The 20,754-nt window shown below is 48.3% G+C and overlaps 2 protein-coding genes across 4 annotated transcripts in view; both read left to right on the top strand.

The window, feature by feature from the left end:
• Positions 1 to 20,754, top strand: part of TPGS2 (tubulin polyglutamylase complex subunit 2) — a 698,248-nt gene that overhangs the window by 191,112 nt on the left and 486,382 nt on the right. The gene's annotated exons all lie outside the window — the stretch shown is intronic.
• UBE2R2 (ubiquitin conjugating enzyme E2 R2) overlaps positions 14,369 to 20,754 on the top strand; it is a 52,545-nt gene continuing 46,159 nt past the window's right edge. Inside the window, exon 1 of the mRNA XM_050328823.1 lies at positions 14,369 to 14,714. Coding sequence (XP_050184780.1) covers positions 14,538 to 14,714 — 177 coding nt within the window. The 5' untranslated portion in view covers positions 14,369 to 14,537. The remainder of the gene's footprint in view (positions 14,715 to 20,754) is intronic.

The raw sequence follows: 20,754 nt of genomic DNA, 5'->3' as shown, positions 1-20,754 counted from the left end.
CGAAGCACCCCCTGGCAATCTCCCTGCAGTAGAACAGAGCTCTTTCCCAATCACAACAAAAAAAAATTCAGTCTCTGGGGCAGCTCCTTAGATAAGAGGAAGTGGAGAGAGCCAGGAACATGTAAATGTGGGATTTGTTTATTTATGGCTTAAACCTCTGAGGGCCAACCCCCCTGGCAGTGTGAGTGCCCTCCCTGCCTTTCATCCAAACCCAACCTGCATGGTGCTGAGCAAACATCAGCAGAGGTGATGGTGATGATGATGACAATGACTTGATGAATTGAAATGTTCAAGCACACCTGACTCAGACTTAACAGCCCTGGCCTTTGTTATTCTTTGGTCCAGCCCCCCATTCCAATGACTCTACAAGACAGGTATGTTACATCCTCTTTCACCTGACGGGGAAACTGAGGCATGGCAGTGGAGGGATTTGCTGGAGTGCAGTAAAGGTGAATCACAGCTGACATAGGCATTCAGGAAAGTCCCTCACAGTTCTCCGCTTTGCTTTTTCTTCCCATGGAAACAGAGATTGAATAAGTGTTGTCTGTCTCTCTGTCACATCCATCGTAGTTTGTGATTTTCAAAGCACAGAGGCTGCTTCCCCTCCATGGGGAGGGAATGTGGGTGTTTCAGGGATGTTTTGTGGAATTTGGCAGCTCAGCTGGGAGGATAAGAAAGACCAAAGTCTTCCTGCACTGGGAGGAAGATAGTGAAGCATTCTGAACTGCACTCAAGACTCCAGAAACCGGCTTCAGTGCTCTGCTGCTCCAGGAACACTTTGCAAAAGTGTTACCCTGTGGGTATTAAAGCTATTCTCCTGGGTCCCCTTTCGCACTGGGATGTTCCCAGCAGCTGACCTCATCCCATGGGGTGCTTTGGGACTGGAAGGACAGAGAGAGAGAAGCACTCTTATTGGGATGAACCCCTCTTTCCTGGCCCCTACAGCCTCTGCAAGGGTACTCTGCGAGCCAGAGCTGTCATCTGTTGAGGTCAGAGATATCTTCCATATCAGGGAAGATCCCTTTGAGGTCTACACAAGGGTCCTCCCACCAAAGCAGACACTGGACACTGGCTCTGGGGGATTGGGAAAATCTGCTTTGCTGCCCCTTAGCCTGGTTCGACTTCAAAGAGCAGGAGTTACCTGCCTGTGCTTAGGACACCCCAGAGAGACATGCTACAGGATGAGTTAGTGGACCACGGGGTAAGGCCAGATGCCTCCTGAAGGCGCTGAAGGCTACACAGAGAGCTGAGGGCTTTGTGCTATCCAACATCCAGGTGGATGCAAGAATCCCAAAAGCCCAGACCCAGAAGTGACAAGCGTGACAGAGGTGACCCACAGCTGAAGGCTCTCACTTGGATACCCCATCCTGCCCTGCTGTAGGTTACCAAGCCATGAACAAAAGGCTTCCTTGTCCCCTGGGAGAGGAGCCTCTGTCCTGAAACATGCTGGTTACTGCAATTAAGTTTTATGCAGGAAATGAATGAATCTGCTGTCACTTGGAATGTCCTTTGCCTCTCCTCTCCTATGCCTGGTGTGGGAGGAAACACAAAGAGGCAGATACCCCAGGAATCAGATCTTACAGTCTAGGTGAGGACAGCCACAACACCCAGGGGAAAATTTGAGGTCACCTGGGAGATGATGAACATTTCACTTTGGGGCACTTCCCTTCGATTTGTCTCTAAACAATCTGTGAAGGTGTACCCAAGGCTCTGGGTGCTTCTTGTGAAAGGGTTGGAGACAAAAAGGAAATGATCTTCCAGTGATCATAACACTATAAGGTCTCTGTGTCCACAGGAGGAACAGCTGTGCACGCTGAAAATCTTCTCTTCCCAAAAGGCATCATGGAAAAGGTTGTAGTAGAGGCAGTAAAGTTGCAAGGGGCGGAGTGTGATTGGATAGAGAAGGACCACTCATCATCTTCTTCACCGTGAGGATGAGGGCGTCAAAAAAGCTCTCAGGTGGCAGGATCAAAACAAACCAAAGGAAATGATTCTGCACCCAAACAGGTCATTAGGTTGGGCAGCTGTTTTGCACAGGATGTTGCAAATGCTTAAAATTTATCTGGCTTCAAAAATAACTAAACAAATTAATGGGAGAAAAATGTACTGAAGACTATTTAATGCAAGGACAGTTCTGACTCAGGGAGTCTGAGTCACAAAAAAATGTCAGAGGTTGAGGAAATATTCTGGGGAATTATCGCTTGTCCTTACACCCTTCCAAGGGTGGACTTCCATGAGGAGAAGTGCTGGGATAGATGGGCCCCCGTGGATATAGAAGCACCCAGCACTGAAATGCAGTGTTGGTCATGATAAGGTTATCTACCTGTGTGAACCTGCCCCAAGACCTCCCTGCTGTGCTGTGCAAAGCGTCTCCTGGAGGTATAAGGTTTGGGGGAGGCAAATGTGGAACCCAGCAGGTGGGGAAAGGAGATAGAGCCCAGCAGGACCTGTGCAGGCAGGTCCCTGGAGATAAGGTGATGTTGGGGGAGTCAGTGCAGCGCCTTGATAGAGCACCAGCTGCTGGCTCTGAAGCCAAGAGACAGAGCCTGAAGGCCTTGAGATAAGGCAAGGACAGAGGGAAACAAACCATGGCCTGGCAGTGGGAATTTCCACATCTCCTTTTTCATTCCTGTGACACAGGAAAACAAGGTCAAAAGGGAAAATATTCAAAGCAATCAATACATACTCCAAGCAGGCAGAGCCCAGCCCAGCCCAGCTGCCCCAGCCCCAATTGCAGGGTCAGGCTCTGAAGGCACATTCAAATATCTTCACAGTCCTCAATACCAAGGTGCTTTGAGACTGTATGGTGAAAGCAGTGCCAGGAGTAGGATTCAGTGTCATCCCAACAGATGGTAGCACCTTTCAGTCTTTTGGGCTATTCTTACATCTGTGTCTATGAAAGAGACAAGTCCACTGCCCCCAAAACAGCCTCCAAATCTTCAAGCCCTCCGTTATCTCCGTATTAGTATTGTTGCCATTTGGTGGCTGTACATTATCTTCACACCAAGGGTACTACAAAGCACTGTTGTCCCTCCCTCTGTGTGCAAAGTATCTCTTGTGAAGCCTGTGCCAGTTCTGGCAGAGAGCCTCAAAATCTTGGGTCTCATTCTGCAACCACCTCCAATGTCAGTAAAATGCTGATGGCCACATCATCAAACTGACGACCAAGAAACACAGTCAAGGACGGGATCCCATCCAGAGGGACCTGGACAAGCTCAAGATGTGGGCCCATTGGAATCTCATGAGGTTTAACAAAACCAAGTGCAAGGTCCTGCATCTGGGTCGAGGCAAGCCCCAAAATCAATCCAGGCATGAACTGACTGGGAACAGCCCTGCTGAGAAGGATTTGAGGGTGCTGGTGGGTGAGAGGCTGGACACGACCCAGCCATGTGCACTCACAGCCCAAAAAGCCAAACCTGTCCTGGGCTGCATCCAAAGCAGGGTGGGCAGCAAGTTGAGGGAGAGGATTCTGCTCTGGTGAGACCCACCTGGTGGAGCAATGCATCCAGCTCTGTGGCCTCTGGCATAAGAGAGACACGGACCTGTGTACTGGTTTTGGCTGGGGCAGAGTTAATTTTCATCACAGTTAACTCTTTTCACAAATACGGGGTTGTGTTTTGGGTTTGTACTGAACATGGTGATAATAATACAGAGGTATTTTTCTTATTGCTGAGCAGTACTTGCACAGAGCAGAGGCCTCGTCTGCTTTTTGTACTGCCACGCTGGCGAGGAGGCTGGGAGTGCATGGGAACTTGTGAGGAGACACAGCTGACCCCAATTGACCAAAGGAATATTTCAGATCATATGATATCATGCTCATTACATGAATTGGGGGGAAGAGGGAGGTGGGGGGACGTTTGGAATGATAATGTTCGTCTTCCCGAGTTACCACTACATGTGATGGGGCCCTGCTCTCCTGGAGGTGTCTGAACTCCTGCCTGCCTACGGGAAGCAGTGAATTAATTCCTTGTTTTGCTCTGCTTGTGTGCACCAGCTTTTGCTTTCCCCGTTACACTGTCTTTATCTCAACCCACAAGTTTTCTCACTTTTATGCTTCCGATTCTCTCCCGCTCCCACCACGGGGGAGTGAGGGAGCAGCTGCGTGGGGCTTGGTTGCTGGCTGAGGTTAAACCACTGCACCCCATCAGAGAGGTGCTGGATGCCTCATCCCTGGAAACATCCAAGGCCAGGTTGAACGGGACTCTGAGCAACCAGCTCTAGTTGAAGATGGCCCTGCTCGTTGAAGGGGGGGTGGGATTGACTGACCTTTAAAGGTCCCCCCCCCCAACCCAAGCCTTTCTATGATTTCGTGATTCAGTAAGTGGGAAGGCTTTTGTTTTCTCTCTCTTTGCCAAGATTTTGGAAATACCTCCAAGGATGAGAACAGCCAGGAGCCACACAGGCTCCTCTTTTCTGAGAGCCCCAGATAAGATTTTAGTCAAATGGCTTTTATTATTTATTAATCATCAGAATATGAAGAGTAACAGCAGGGTATTTTCATTGTGCTCTGTTATCAGATCTTTTGACAGCTTTTTCAGAATTTTAAGCAGCAAGTAGATGTGAAAAAAGTATACATATATATCATATATATATATCATATATATGTGAAAGGTGACTGTAAACAAAAATGAGAGTAGGGCAGTAGAGTCAATGGGACAATATTTTCAGATATATTAAAAAAAAACAAAGAAAAATCCTTGTGATCAAGTCAAGCTTGGAAATGGCCCTGAAAGAAACAGCTTTAGACTGTTAGAGGACAAGCCAGGCACACCGTAAACCCTCCCTTCTAATTTCTTTTGCTCCTAAGTGTTCAGGTATATGAAAATATGTCTCACTCTAGGGAAAAACTCTGCATTTCTGAAGCTGAGCACGTGTTCTGCTGGCTAGGGAAGGATCTGAGTGTCCTGGAAATGCTCACCAGTGCTGCACTTAAAGAAAAAAAAAAGAAAAAAAAGATAAATATATTAAATATGGATGCTGAGAGAAGAACATGCTTGAGAGGGAGAAAAGCTTTTATCCAAGTTGTGTGGCCTCCATAGTATTTTGGCTACTTCCTTGCAAAAAGAATGATTTACTCCTTGTAAAGTGCTTGCTGCTTCCTCTGGTTCCCATTTTGCAGTCGCTGCTATGGACATTTTCCCTGAGGAAGGAAGTGCTTTCAGGCCTTCATCCCACAGTGCTTTTCTGCTTTGCCCCACTCACCCCACTTTCACACCAAAGGGGCATCAGGAAGAGAGAAATAGCTAAAACTTGCCCTTTTTGGTTCTTTTTGACACCTGGCAAGTATTTTTAGGTGGGTGGTTGTTTTCTTTTTAACTTTCCCAGAGCGAAAGTGTAGGAAAGGGCCTTTGATTATCTTAGAGATGAGGGGAGTGCAGACCCACAGGACCAGACTGCAGCCAGCTCACCCAGCTGAACACCTCCCCTGCAGCACCAGTGAATATGTGATCCAAAGGCAAGAAGAAAAGCATTTTAATTTAAAGCACGGTGCAAGTGAGCATCCAGATGCAAAGGCTTGGGGTGACTTAAACTCCCTCTGTCTTCTAGACCCTTAGGATGTTCATACATAGGAAAAACAAACTCATTTGAGATAAAATCCACAGCTTATAGTTTGGGGCAGCATCAGGGCCTTCTCCACCTTTAAAATGGGACTGCTCCTGCAGAAAGGACTGTCCCTGATGTGAATCCAGATGCAAAATTGGCTGTTGGCTCCTTCTGCACCCTGCCAGCCCTTGAGCTGACAGCTGAAGACGGGAGAAGGGAACAATCCATCCTACAGGCCAGGCAGAAGGTGCTGAGATATGCTAGATGGGAAAAGGAAATGGGATGTGCCAAACCTATCATGCATCAAGAGCTTCAGGTTGGTGTGGCCAACGGGTTTCCTGCAGGATGGAGAAGCATGAGGGTAATTAATGGAAATCTCACTGTGGGTAAGCAAGTCTGGAGGAGATCTACCTGGCCCCGCAGGCAGCTATAGATGGGTACTGAGATGTTGGCACAGCAAAACATTCAGGCACACCACCTGCAGGGCACACCGGTGCTCCACCCTGTCCACAGGTGCCCCAGGGACCCTCTTGCAGGGCTGAGCCCTCCAGCCCCAGTCACAAAAACAGGGCAGGAACATACCTGAGGTTGCGCCAAGGTCTGCAGCAGGGTGCTGAGGGAGCAGGGGGAAACAGTAAAGGGTGACTGGAGAGGACGTGGGTGCAAGGGAGCTGGCGGGGCCAAGAGGCAGATGATCAAACCCCTGAATAGTCCCTGCAAACTCCTGTATTTCCACAGGTCTCCCTTTTCCGGGAGGGTGTGCAAGCATGGACAATGCTGGAGGGTTTTGGTCTTGTGAGTTCAGACCAGTGGTTTTCTACCTGCCTTTTTCCCAGACCCCACAGAAGCTCTTTCCAACTTTCCACGGGACAGCAAACCCCTGGGGTGGAGACGACAGCACCTCTCAGCACGTTTGGGCCAGGCAGCAAGGCTTCTCCAGACTTGTTCGCCTGCCTGGGAAATTTGCATTAATTACCTCATGGTGATTCAGGCTCCTGCAGGAAAATTCATCCTCTTCCTCTCCACACGTGAGTGCACAGGCCAGTCTGTAGGACCAGTGCTAGGGTCTTCCCCTTACTAGTTCTGCTTTGCACCCACCACAGTTTGGTTTCCAGAGCTCACAGCTTACCTGTGCACACAGGGCAGCGAGACATTGCATCTGCCACATGAGAGTGATAAATAGTTTTTCAGAGGAACATCTCATTTTCAGGAAGTTGGAGGTGGAGCTGCTGAGGGAACATTTCGTGCCTCAACTCCCCTCTGGACCTTCTCACCCAAGGGATTCTCTCTGCCATTCAGCCCCCGCAAGGCTGTTGCCTGAGCCCAGGGCTTGGTGCTTATTCTGCAGTTTGGTTTCCTTCTTCTGGATCTGTTAATATTTTTTGTGAGAACGGTCATGAAAATGCCAAATTCAGCTTCAGTAAAGCAAGGTCCAACTCAACTCAGTTGGCCCTCCCTGTTTCCTAATGGAAACTCTTCTCTGTGGTCAGTTTCCAAGGCCCCAGGCAGGACCTGAGTTGTGCATCTTCAGCTAAGCCTGGCTGGCCCTGCATTTTAATGGAGTTACTGGCATTGCTGCTGGAGACCAGCCCACAGAGACCACCTAAGGCATGGCAGCAGGTGAGAGCACTGGTACGTTCAGCTCACAGTGCCAATAATGTGCCAGTCAGCACTGATCACTGGTGTTGACGTACACCCAGCTCCCAAATCCGGAAAAAAGTGAGACCCAGTAGAGCTTCCTCCTCCCCCCTCACTCGCTTTCTGCAAAAATCTGTCCCTTCTCACCATGGCTTCTGGCCAAAACCAAGGAGCTGTCTGCTCTGCAGGTAAAAGCAGGGTCTGGTGAACCCACTCAGGAGTGCACCACGCAGCTGTTCTGTGGGCTCCAGCTCCTTTACCGTCCAGTGCCTGCCTAACCCAGATGGCTCGTCCTCAGGAATGGGAACAACCAGGAGTCCCTGCCTGATTGACACCCACTCTCAAGGAACTCACAGTCCTGAAGAGCTGACCCTGCAGCAGACGTGAAGGTGAAACCCTGGGAATGCTGGTTTAGGCTGATGCCTTTCCCAGAACACACCCAGGGGCCTGTGCTGCCTTATCCCAGTGATGCTGACAGCCATACCATCTCAGCCCCCTACAGTGCTTGAGACAGGGATGCCATGTCCTCTGCAGCTAGAATAATCTAAAATGCCAGTTCCCAACACATAAACTATTGCTGAGGCTGAACAATATGGATATTCCAGTTACAGCCCCACCAGTGAAGCATCATGTCCCCCAGATTGCTGCTTTGGAGAATGGCAGTGGTCACTTCAGGTTTCAGCAGAATCCTGATGGGTCCCTTCCAACTCAGCATATTCTATGATTCTATGAGATCAAGAGCCTCTGAGAATCACAGCACATCCCACCACCACTGTGTGCAGCTGGAGGACTGTCTCTATAGCTGGCAGGTTGAATATGCTCAGATATTTCTGCACACTGAGCCCAGAATGGGAGGTGTAAGATGACCTGAACAGCTGGTTACCCGAACTCCTTGGAAATACAAACCACTGTCTGACAGGCATAAGGTCACAGCCATCACACTCCTCAGGCCCTGGAATCACAGCTGAAATAGCATTGTAATGCACTTATAATTTATTCATCAGCTGAATGAGAGCAGCAGCAGGCATTGTGATGGCACTCTTTTATCAAGCCCTTATGATGGACTTCATCCATTTTAAAAGAGCATGCTGGAGTCAAAAGGGAAAAAAATGAAAACAACTTTATTCAAATTAAAACAAGTGAAAAAAAGGGACAAATCAAAATAAGGAAAAAAACAAACCCTCTCGACTAAAGACTTGTTTTTCTCCACTTCATTTTTCTTTTGCTTTGCTCTGAATCGTCCAAACTTTGCATTTCTCTGCTGGCGGCTACTTTGATGCAGGATGCTCCCGTTAACCCAGATGCTGCTGATTGATGCTCAAAAGCATCTTTTCATCCCTGTGATGAGTTCTGCCTGAGGATCAGCTTGCCCCATTTTGGGGTGAAAGAGAGCCAGAAGGGGAATTGCAGGGGACAGACTTTTATTCTCAAAGATTCACAGATGTTTTCCTTAAGTACCTGGGTGCTCTGCTCCCTCAAATATAGGAACCTATAGGGTGCCAGTGTGAGGATGAGGACTCCTGTATGCCTGTTCTTTCTTTTTTTTGGAGGTGAGAATCGCCCCATGCAGTAATGCTGCATTGTTCACTTGGGCAGCAGAGCACAGAATTGTACTTTGATTTCCCTCACTAAATACTCAAGGCGTTTTATGGGATAATCTTTCCTTGGCATCAGGGCATTAGTGTCTGGGCAGAGATCCATCACCATGGTGCTTGTCTGTCCTCCAGTCTGGGACTCAGGTATCAGTGGTAAATAAAAGAAGCAGCCCCAGGTTCCCCTGTCACTGGTCCCTCCAGGGCTAAGAAACCATCCTGCAAAGCCTGAAGTGATGTTTCTCCTTGGCCCATGGGCAGGGATCTGCTGCCGCCATGGGAACAATGGGCTACCAACACTGGCATGGCTGTGGCTGGAGATGTGCATCCAGCCAAGGCAATGGCACACCAGGAAGGAGATGGAGGAAATAGTCCTGGCCCCTCTCTCTTTCTTCCATATTCCTATAGTGATCTTGACAAGAAGAAACAGGGTAAGATTTGAGCGGGGGGAAGACCTATCAGTTCTGTAATAGGAAAGGAAGCTGAGCCCAGAGCTGAGCCACACGGACCTAGGAGCAAGCAGATCTCCCCTTTGGGCACTCTGAAGGACAAATATTAAAAAATATGTCTTGGGCTGTTTAGCACAAGCTGATACTGCCTTGGGGCAGGAGCGTGGTGAGGTGGACCTCCCGGTGTCCTGCTCTGCTTCAGTAGAGCCCAAGGAATAGCTGTTGGTGCTTTGAGTTACAAGGGACTCCTGGGGAGAAATGTGAGCTCAGCAGAATTCCTACCCTCAGCCTTATCTTCTTCATCACTTCACTATCTGACATATTGAGTGAGACGGTATTAAAGCCAGTCCAGAGTCCCCAGAGTTGTCTTTTATCCCAGGTGAGTCCACTCCTCTCAGGGAAGGAGCAGGTATCTCATCCTTTGAGCCACTCAGGAAAGAAATTAGATAAAGCAGTGAAGAGTATCATGTGAGATGATTCTGTCCCAGGAATGGAGTCACACAGGGAGGACCTCCCACATCTTCCCACCTCTTGTCCCCTCCCTCTGACAGACTTCTGGAGCAGGAACCCTCTAATGTGACACCAAGACAGGTTTACATTTTCAAAGCTTCTGCTGTTGCTAAGCAGAGGAGTTAACTCTCAGTCTCCATCAACACTGCTCACAGGAAGGAAGAAAGAAATGAGGAAAAGAGATTTTAAAAACAGATGACGAGAACAAACCAGAAATTACTTAAAGAGAAGTTTTATTCTCAGATTTACCTATTGCACCAGTGGCACCTTGAGGTCCAGTTTACAGTGACAAGTTCTGGTGCTGAGGGTTGGATTACTGGCACATGTAACCTCCTCCCCTCCCAGTGAGATTTCCCCATTCTGGAGCCACGTTCCTACACCAATCCTTATTACTTTTTCTCTGAGATCAAAGAAAAAACTGGTTCCTTCAGGTGAAAATAAAATGAAAGAGGGAACAACACAGTTTGTGGCAGACCACACTCCGTGGAGGGCCCTGCTTGCAGGCAGGCAGTGACCATCCACAGGAAAATAGCTAAAGGAGGAGAAGGAGGGGAACAATGTTTCCTCTTTTCACTATGATATATCAGAGGTGATCAGAGGGGAGAAATGCCATATGTTGTGTTAGCCTCAGGGCAGCCTGGGCCCAGGGAAAGGGACACCAGGAAGAGCAGCTGAGCCTCCCTGGGAGCACAGGCAGAAATGCAGGCAGGAGCCTTGGAGGGGGCTGCCAGGCTGCCCAGGCTTCAAAATACTCTGTTGCTTCAACATTTTCTATTTTCTTTGAGCACAGAATGTTTTTGCAGGAGAGGTGGAAAAAACTCGGAGAGAAAAAGACCAATATTCTCTCTAAAAGCAGACCCAATGGAAAATTTTCAGTCTGCCCTATTGAGTACTATTGAGGCTTGCTTTACTTTTTGCCTTGCATGATTACCTCTTTCGTTAGCATTCGAGACAGGCAGCAGAGATAAATCCTGAATAACTCCAAACTTTGCTTCTCCCATCTCTCCCAGAGTTACGCTGGTTCAGACAAAGCCTGTGCTGGAGGCTGGCTGCAAGGAAAGATGTTTTGATTACCATAGAAATAGGGGCAGTGCAATCCCAAAAGAGCTCAGCTCCTGCACATTCTCCTCTGAGCATGAGCAAATCCATGTTTCACCAGCAAGCTGGGATGCCCTGTTATCAGAGCAGGTCTTCGCTGGCTGGCACCAACACAGAAGGTCACAGCATGTGTTATGTCCATCAGCTCAAGACAATTTAAGAATGTCCCAAGGAGGGCAACAAAGGTGGTGAAAGGGCTGGAAGGAATGCCAGGAGGAGCAGCTGAGGACTTTGGGCATGTCTTGTTTGGAGAAAGGGGACCTGAGGATGTTGCTCTCCACAGACTCTTGAGGAGGGGAAGTGGAGAGAGAAGTGAGAGTGATATAGAGAGAGCTCTTCTCCCTGGTATCTAGTGACAGCACACATGGGAATAGTTCAAAGTTGTGCCAGGGGAGGTTTAGACTTGACATCAGGCAGCATTCCTTTGCAGAGAGGGTAGACAGTCATTGCAACAGGCTTCCTAGAGAGGTGGTTGATGCTCCCAGCCTATCAGTGTTTAAGGGGCATTTGGATAATGCCCTTAAAAACATGCTTGAACTTTTGATCGGCCCAGAATTGGTCAGGCAGTTGTAGGTCTCTTTCAACAGAAATGGTCCATTCTTTCCTATTTTGTTCTAAATAAGTAAAAAGAACATAGGACTGAACTTCCACCAGAAAACACACCCAGCATGGTACTTCCCAACCACCAAGGAGCTTGTCTGGCAAACAGTGTTTCATGTCCTACCCCTCCAGCCCCTATCTGAGGATGTGAGAGCTGAATTAATCAGCTTTCAGTAAATCTGAGCTCACTCCAAGGCGGCAAAGAATGAGAAACAGTGGCTGACCTTTGCCTGCAGGGAGGCACAGGTAGGGGAACACATACTTTTTTTCATCATAGCTAGGCAAGCTATGAATGGACAAGGGATGCTTATCCACATTACCTCTGTGGCACTGAGCAAGAGCTCATCTCATCTCATGAGAAAAGCAACGCCAGTCCCCACAGGAACATTTTTCCCAGTGAGGAGGGATTTTGCAAGGGCTGGGATATTTTACAGCCTGGAGGCAGTCACAAGCCCTGGGCTGGATACCACTGGCAGTGCTGGAGCATCTTTGGAGACGGGAACAGGGGAAAGCTCGAGGCAGGAGAAGGACAAGAAGAGGAGCCCCAGGGACAAGGGGGAGGATACCATGCTTGTCATTGGGCAACAGCAAATCTGTCCTGGTAGCAGCAGGGGAAAAACATCTGCCTCCTATTCTCCATTTTGGGCTAAGGTATGGAAAAGGAGCCAGAGTCATAGCTGTCAGGTGCCAAGTAGACTTCCAAACTGGCACAGCTGCATGATCTCCCACAAATGCAGGCAGCCCTCACTGTCTGTTCCATACCTTTGGGAAAGTCCATGGCTCTGAAAAATTCAGGAGATTGATCCAACGGTCATCCTTGCCCACAGGGTTGTCATCAAGATGGGAAAGCATGAGAGGCATGAGAGGTGATGGGGGCAAGGAAGAAGGTTAAAGCTACATAATGCTGTAGGGATGTTGGGACACAATCATCCAACCTGTTTGTCCAAGAAGCAGGTGCCTCTGTGAGGTGGCCTAAGCCCTGCCACGTGCAGAAGGATGAAAGAAATGCCAAGCACAAATGGGTTGTCCTAATCCTGGACAATCAATGTTATTTTTATTTCTTTATTTTTATAATGAATATTATTTATGTTATTCATTAAAGACTTCCTAAGGAACAGGTGCTGGCTCACATTCACTGGTCGATATACCTCGACACCTTTGCAATCATTTTTCAGCCTTAACCCAGCTGGAGAATGGGAGAAGTGCTAAAAACGGTATGTTCTGGTGTGCCCATGTTGCACATCCATGGAGAATGTGAAAAAACCACATGGGTTGTGGGGGGGTGCCAGCTGCCTGTTCATGTCCTGTTGCTCCTGGGGACCCTTGGTCATGCAAATTCACTCCTCAAAAACCATCCTCTGAACAAAAAGAGCTGATTTGCGATCATGGGTGCCCATCGGTGGGCTAACCACACCCCACTGTACTCACCCATGACCTGTGACTGTCTGAACAGGCTGGATTGATGGACCAAGACCAACCGTATGAAGTTTAACAAGGCCAAGTGCCAGGTCCTGCATTTGGGTCACAACAACCCCCTGCAGTGCTCCAGGCTGGGGATAATGGGACTGCCAGCAGGAAAGGACCTGGGGGTGCTGGTCAACAGCCAGCTGAACACGAGCCAGCGGTGTGCCCAGGTGGGCAAGAAGGCAAATGGCATCGTGGCCTGTATCAGCAATAGTGTGGCCAGCAGGACCAGCGAAGTGATTCTTCCCCTCTCCTGGGCACTGGTGAGGCCACACCTCAAGTGCTGTGTCCAGTTCTGGGCTCCTCCATTCATAAAGGACATTGAGGTGCTGAAGCAGGTTCAGAGAAGGGCAAAGCTGTTGGTGAAGGGTCTGGAGTGCAGGTCCTAGGAGGAGTGGCTGTAGAAGGTGGGAGTGTTTAGCCTGGAGAAGAGGAGGCTCCGGGGTGACCCTATTGCTCTCTATGACCTGAAATGATGTTGTTGCCATGTGGGGGTTGGGCTCTTCTCCCAGGCAACCAGTGATGCCAGGATGAGAGGACATAAACTCATAGAACCATGGAATACGCTGAGTTGGAAGGGAACCATCAGGATCATCGTGTCCAACTCCTGGCCCTGCACAGGACACCTCAAGTATCCCACCACATGTCTGAGAGCACTGTCCAAACACTTCCTGAGCTCTGTCATTGTTGATGCTGTGACCACTTCCCTGAGGAGCCTGTTTCAGTGCCCAACCAACACTTTTTTCCTGATATCCAACTTAAAACTCCCCTGACTCAGCTTCATGACATTTCCTCCGGTTCTGTCACCGGTTACAAGAGTGAAGAGATCTGTCCTTGCCCCTCTGCTTCCCTTCATGAGGATGTTGGAGACCACAATGAGGTCTCCCCTCAGTCTCCTCCAGGCTGAACACACCGAGTGCCCTCAGCCACTCCTCACACGGCTTCCCCTCCAGACCCTTCACCATCTCTATGGACGCTCTCTAACAGCTTCTTTATAGTCTCAAGTTGGGCCAGGGGAGGCTTAGGTCGGGCACTGGGAGGGACTTCTCCACAGAAAGGCTGACCAGACGCTGGAAGGGGCTGCCCTGCCCGGGGAGGTGGTGCAGCCACCGTCCCTGGAGGGTGTTCAAGGGACGACTGGACAGGGCACTCAGTGCCCAGCCGTGGTTGACGTTGGGGGGTCGGTCACAGGTTGGGCTGGGCGATCTCGGAGGTGTTTTCCAACCCAACTCTGTGACTCTGTGACTCCCCCTCTCCCCCTCCCCCGCTCACCGCTCTCCCCTGTGAGGGCGGGGGGGGGCGGGGCGGGTCGCGGCCCCTTTAAGCGCGCGCGGCGAAAGGGGGCGGGGCGTGGCGCGCGGCGGCGGCGGTCTGTGTGTGTGGGGGGGGAGGAGAAGGGGGCGTGTCCAACGGGGCGGGCTGGGGCGTGTCCCGCGCGCGGCGGGGGCGTGTCCGGCGCGGCGCGCTGAGGTCAGCGCGAGCGGCGCCGTCACAAAAGGAAGTGGCGGCGGCGGCGGGTCCGTCAGCGCGGGGAGGGGCGGGGGCGGCTCCGGCAGCACCGGGAGCGCCGGCAGCACCGGGAGCACCGGCGACAGCGGCACCGGCACCCGCGGGGCGGCCGCGGCGGGGGCCGCGCCGCGCCATGGCCCAGCAGCAGATGAGCAGCTCGCAGAAGGCGCTGATGCTGGAGCTGAAGTCGCTGCAGGAGGAGCCGGTCGAGGGCTTCCGCATCACCCTGGTCGACGAGTCCGACCTCTACAACTGGGAGGTGGCGATCTTCGGGCCCCCCAACACGCTGTACGAGGGCGGGTACTTCAAGGTAGGGCCTTCCCGCCGCCCCCCGGGCCGCGCGGTGGGGCCGGGCCGGGGCCGGGCCTGCGGGAGGGGGCTCGGGCTCGGCCCGGGCAAGGCCGTCGCCTCGCTGGGAACCTGCTCTTTTAGCCCCAAAGAGCCTCCTGCGGGACCTCAGGGAAGGGCGAGAGTTCGCCCCTGCCGCCCCAGGGTGCCCCCGTGGCTCTTCTGTCTGTGTGTGTGTCACAGAATCACGGGGATGTGGCGTTTGGAAGGGACCTCTGGACATCGTCTGGTCCGTGTTTCCATGTCCTTCCAGGATCTGATGCGAACTCACAGGAAGGATGGGGCAAGACTGTTTAAAAGAGCCTGAAGCGATAGGACAATGCGTAATGGCTTCAAACTGAAAGAGAGAGGGTTTAGATTAGAGATTAGGAAGAAATTATTTGCTTTGAGGATAGAGAGGCCCTGGCACAGGTTGCCAGAGAAGCTGCGGATGGCCCATCCCTGGCAGTGTTCAAGGCCAGGTTGGATGGGGCTCTGAGCAACCTGGTCTAGGGGGAGGTGTCCCTGCCCATGGCAGGGCGTTGGAATTGAGTGATCTTTAAGGTTCCTTCCAAGCCAAACCATTCTACAGTTCTATGATGATACTTATTTCAAAGGAAGGGGCTTCCCAGCCATCCCTCGATAGCTGCACTCATCGATGGCTAATTCAGGATAAAGGCTGTGTTTTCCTCAGAACTTCATGGGCTTCAGGGCTGTTTTATATGATTATTTTTTCTACTCCTGTTTTCTTCCTCTCTAAACTTTCATAAGGCAGCCTTCAAAGGGCTGCAGCAACACATAATGGGTAAAGGTAGATAAATGCTTTCAATTCCTCTCTCAGCCTTCCGTTCATACAAAAAAACTTTTGTGGTTGATATTTCCACTCTTGTGCATGCAGCGAGTAAAAAATCTGGCACAGCTGTCCCAGAAAAGAACTGAAGGCAGTGGACTTAAATTATCAAAACAACTGGAGAAGGAGGAGTTGTGCTCTTTTTCTTAAAAGAAGCAACTGGAAGACCTTAGAATGTGCAGAGGATACTCTGTATCAGGCACACTTCTCTGCACTTGATGTCTGCTTGGTCCCTGGCAAAATATTGCCCCCACCAGCTCACTTCTCCCAGCAGTTAACTGTTTCAGTTGTGGCTCCTGCATCTCACGTTCCATGCCCTTTGGCCTCTGTCAAACTGAAGGAAATTTTGAACGGTGCCTTTGCTTGACTAAGGCGCACCTTTGTTGCCTCTTGGCCTCTCCAGGTCAAGGTTTGAAACTTTGTTCCACAGAACCAAAATAACCTGTAGCTTGGGGAATAATAGATTTGAGTCACGTTCGGTTTGGCCTCGTTGTTTGGGAGGAAGAGAAGGCTTTGGCACAAGGCTTGCCTTTTGTAATGAGTTGGCTGGCTTACTCATGTAGGTGTGATAGGTGTATTCTTAGACTCACCTCCATTATTACTTATTCAGGAAGTCGCTCCAGTCGTTGGTTGGTAACAGTGTCATCTTCACATCCGAATGGTCTCATGACCTCTTCCTGCACTTAAATTACTCATCCATTTTTTTTTTCTCAAAGAAATCATAACGGATCAAAATATGTTTGCTTGGTTAGGGAACTCTCTGGAGTGTGTGTTTGCAGTTGTTCCTGGAAAGAACCTGAAGCAACCTGTGAAATAATCTGGGGATGTGTGTTAACAAGCGTAGATTTAGACAAGAGTGCCAGTTGCCTTACACAGTGTTGTGACTGTGCTGTCTTTTTGAGTATTTGATGTCCTTGAACTGTTGTGTCTTTCTTCTAAATTGTTTTCACCAGTCCTGTGATACTTGTTTTGAGAGTGGGAGGCTGAGGTCTGGCCTCCAGAGCAGCAGTATTCCCTTTAAGTGGCATGGCTGAAGTCTCTTGTGTGCTGTTTCTCTCATCCTTCCTCCAGGAGGAGCTCTGTGGGGTGGATTTTTGTAGCATTTGATTTTTGATTATGTATCCTGACTTCTGAGCCACTGAAAAAGCGGTCTTGGACCCTCCTTCTGTCCCTAGGGAGAAGTGATGTTCATGGCTCTCTTTGTATTAGGCCTTCAGATGCATTAGGCATGGCTTATGGAGTCACTCAGAGATCAGATTAATACCCAAACTTTATTTGATGAGTGACTTCAGTGATGTACTGATAGTATATGCTGCTCTGAACTAGTGCTTGCTTTGCCTCTGTTTCATTTCTCATATTGCTTGACTTGATGAAATATCTAGCTTCATCTTGTTTTGTATTTTTAGTTTACTAAGGTTAGGCAAGCAGGACTAGAAATATGCAATTACAGGAGGTAGCTTTTTTTCAGCTTTGTGGCAATGAGAGTTTAGAATTTTCTTCCACTTAAAGTGCAGTTTAAGGGTAGGAACTGGAGGGGAAAAACAAAGGCTTCTAGTTAAGCTACTATGTTTAAAGTGACCTTAATAAAGAAAGTGTTAATGATTGTTGATAGGGAATAGAGATGCTTGATTTATGCCTGTGGAAATATTGGAGCTGGTAACATCAGCTTTTGGCATCTTGGGGAAATACAGCCTTTCTCTCTGTGTTGTTGGAATAGCTGAATGAACTGAAAGGAGGAAAGTGCTTTCTCTGCACCTCCTTGACAGGAGCTACTGCTGTCTAAAACTAGTTCAACATTTGAACAGACTGGTTTCAGTTGCAAATCCTGTAACTGTAGCATTTGATAAACTGAAGCAGAAAACAAGTCTCCCTGAATGTTTGTTTTAAATGGTAGGTTATCAATATGCTGGCTATGATAAAGTTGGGGACTTCTTAAAAATTCAAGCACAGCATCTAAGCATATTTTGTCAGCTAGCATAGCATGCTCAGTCTGCTGCAGTGCTTCAGAGTTTGGGGCTGCCAGGTAGATGGCAAGGGCAGTGGCCTCCAGGAGCAACAACAGTGTGAAGAGCAGCTTGTACCAGCAAGGGATGATCCAGCAGCCTCCCCCTCCTCTGTGTGATCATCTGAAGGTGGACATCTGCAGTGGAGACTATATCAACCTTTGTCTTGCCTAATTACTGTGTTCCCAGTCATACTCAATAGTTTCTAATGTTTTGGGCAACCCTTTGTTTAGGTTCCATATTACCATCCTCAAGGAAGGAGCTGAACTGTTCCATGCACTGGTTACTTCTCATTCCTCTCTGGCAAGGCAAAAATAGCTCAGGGGCAGTGATGTTAAATCCTGCAGAGAAGCTGAGATAAGAGCCAATGTCTGTCCCTCAGTTGCTGTCAGGAAGAAATTGAGTTTGACAAAAGTTCAGGCAGAATCAGCTGTGTTGGGCTACAGGCACCTGACTGCAATAGGTGAACTTAAATTTTTGGTCCCAGACTCATTCACAGAGTTTAAGGGTGAAATTTAGGTAGATCTTGTGTGTCTAAGGTGTTACTCACATCTGGTTCAGTTACTGAGGTTTTTTGAGTGATGGAGTATTTTTCTCAGAATGAAATGCTTTGTGTCCAGGTCACAAGTGGTGACACTTGCTTCTTTCTTAGGTCAGCTGGGAAGGACATGGTGTGGTAAGACAGGTCTTTAAATCAGAATCCACTGGCCTATGTAATAGTTCTGAATTGCTCTGGATGTGATGGGAATGTGTTCTTCTGGTTTTGCAGGCAGTGCCTGAGCAGTAGAGAACCAGACTGTGCCATAATCTGCAGAGCTAGGTGTGAGCAGTTCACTGATTCCACCTTTATGTCATAGGCATCTTCTGTTCATCTGAGGCGGTCCTTCGCTACATGGCAGGAGAACTTCTTCACCCTTAATTTTGGCTGATACTTAAATGGGGACCACCACAACAAAGGTGGTTATGCTGTAATCTAGTGATGATGGGTGTGAGTTGGGATAGATCTCAGTGGCTGAGGGCTCTGCTTGGTGAAACCTTCACCATCTCAGGTAACAATTCATATCTCTGTCTTCAAATCCAGTGTCTTTCTTTGATGCTTGAGCCTTCAGAGCATTGAGGTTGATGAACCACTGCCCAATGCTTTGATCAAGCAGTGTTTTCAGGACACTTGCAGGACTACTAGAAAGTGTCTCCCGATGGTTTACTCGAGATCCTGAATGGTTGGTGCCATTGCACCTTAGCTACACAGTGTTTGATTGTCTTTAAAAAAAGATGGTTCTTCTAAATTTTTTTTAGTTGGGTGATATTCTTGTGCTGGGAGCCAGTGTTTCAGGGGAGGTACAAATGAGAAATTATACAAATAGAAACTTTGTTATTGAGCATATAGCACTACCCAGAAGCACAGTTTGACCAAGCACACTGTGCCAAGAAACATGTTTAATGTAGAGCAAAAGTCAATATTAAAAGCTCCTTTAGAGGTGATTCAGATTGGGTAGATTAAAATTAATACACCTAGCATGAAAGGAAACGAGAAAAATTAACTACATTGTTAAAGTTACTATTTGATAGTTCTTAAGGCAGTTCTTTTCATAAGGTATTTTTCCTGCTTGAAGGAACAAGCCTTGACACATAAATTGGAAGGGGAAAAAACCAGCAAGCATTATGATTAGTTTTGTTAAGCAATTTGGGGGCTAAATACTTGTCAAGGCATTATTATCCTTGCTTTTTGTTACTCATTAACCCTATGCTGTATGGAGTTCTGTATTGTTGGATCTCAGCTTCTTCCAGGTGATTTGATTTCAAAGTGATTTGCAGTATTTGTTAATATTTCAGAGCAGGAAATAGAGAACTTATGGATAACTAATGGCAAGAACGAACACCATGTTTTAAAGTTTGGTATTGTAGTCTGCTTCTCAGAAAGCTTAAAATTAAGCAAATATAGGTGTCCTAAGCACTTACATAATTATATAACTTGTAGAACATTTAACTTCACAAAAATTTACTTGATTCTTGGGGAAAAATGTGTGGTACTCTAAGCACAAAAGCTGCCGCAGGCCTCTGCATTGCAAGGTGCTACAGAGTTTCTCTCTGTGTACTTGGTCTCCTATTTTTGTTGCCTTTAGGTATCTTTGATGGTAATAAGCAGTAGTTTGATGCACCAAAGGGGTACGGAATATTGGGTGCATAAAGCCCTACTTGCTCCAGCTCTGCAGAGCTCCAGTTCAGAGCAGCCTGTCTCCAAAGCCAAGGAGGCTCTTGGCTGCCTGCAGGCAGGGAGGCAAAAAATTTCTGATGTTGATTCATGGATCATAAGCACAGTTATGACCTCAGAGTCTCAAGCCTGGGCAATACCTGATAGTCACTCACTCTGCTGTTCCATTGGAATAGTTTTTTGGATAGCTACACCTGTGATCTGCACAGACAACTTGTCCATCCTATAACCTGCTTTGGACATCAGTGCATCCTCGGGAGGAAATGGGCGAGGTCGTTTTGGTGGGCAGCTCTGAGTCTTTCCCTCGTAGGATTATTGTGTGTGCTGAGAAGCACAGGTAGGGGTTTCCACTTCTGATACTGCCTGAATGTATGAGATCATGTGCATTTAGGTCCTGTTGTATGGCAAGAGGAGAACTGTATCACATCCTGGCTCTATCATTAGAACAAAATGGAAAGCTGTCCATGTGGATAGAGTGAACAGTTACTTTGCTTAATTTTTGTACAGAGTGGTCCTTGGATGAGGTAAAATATAACTTGACTTTTTTTTCCTTAGGTATCAAGGAACTGTGCCTCTTGAAACTTCTTGCCTGTCTTTTCAAGCAATAGTAACTAAACCATGTAGCTTCAGATGAGGTTCATATTATAGGAATTAGTGGAAGTTTTTGACTCTATAGTGTTAAAAAAGTGATGGGGGTATGTCTTTTTTCTTTTTTTTGGTAAATCCTTTAGATCAACTAGTGCAGTGATGTTACGCCAATGTCTGAGGGTTTGACACATCTGTAACTTTTCAAACACTCAAACATGGTTTTGCCTCGCTGTTTCTGAAGTCACTCTTAGACTGCCTGCTGTTTACATGGTGATATACTCACATAGGTATCTTCTGTATAATAGCACTTTAGGTCTACTGTACAGTACTCATTTTGTGTCTAGAGGGTAGGGAATGCCAGAAGAAAAAA

This window comes from Myiozetetes cayanensis, unplaced genomic scaffold, assembly GCF_022539395.1.
Source record: "Myiozetetes cayanensis isolate MyiCay16 unplaced genomic scaffold, myiCay2020 scf4, whole genome shotgun sequence".
Lineage (NCBI taxonomy): Eukaryota > Metazoa > Chordata > Aves > Passeriformes > Tyrannidae > Myiozetetes > Myiozetetes cayanensis.
This window is presented reverse-complemented; position numbering and strand designations above follow the sequence as displayed.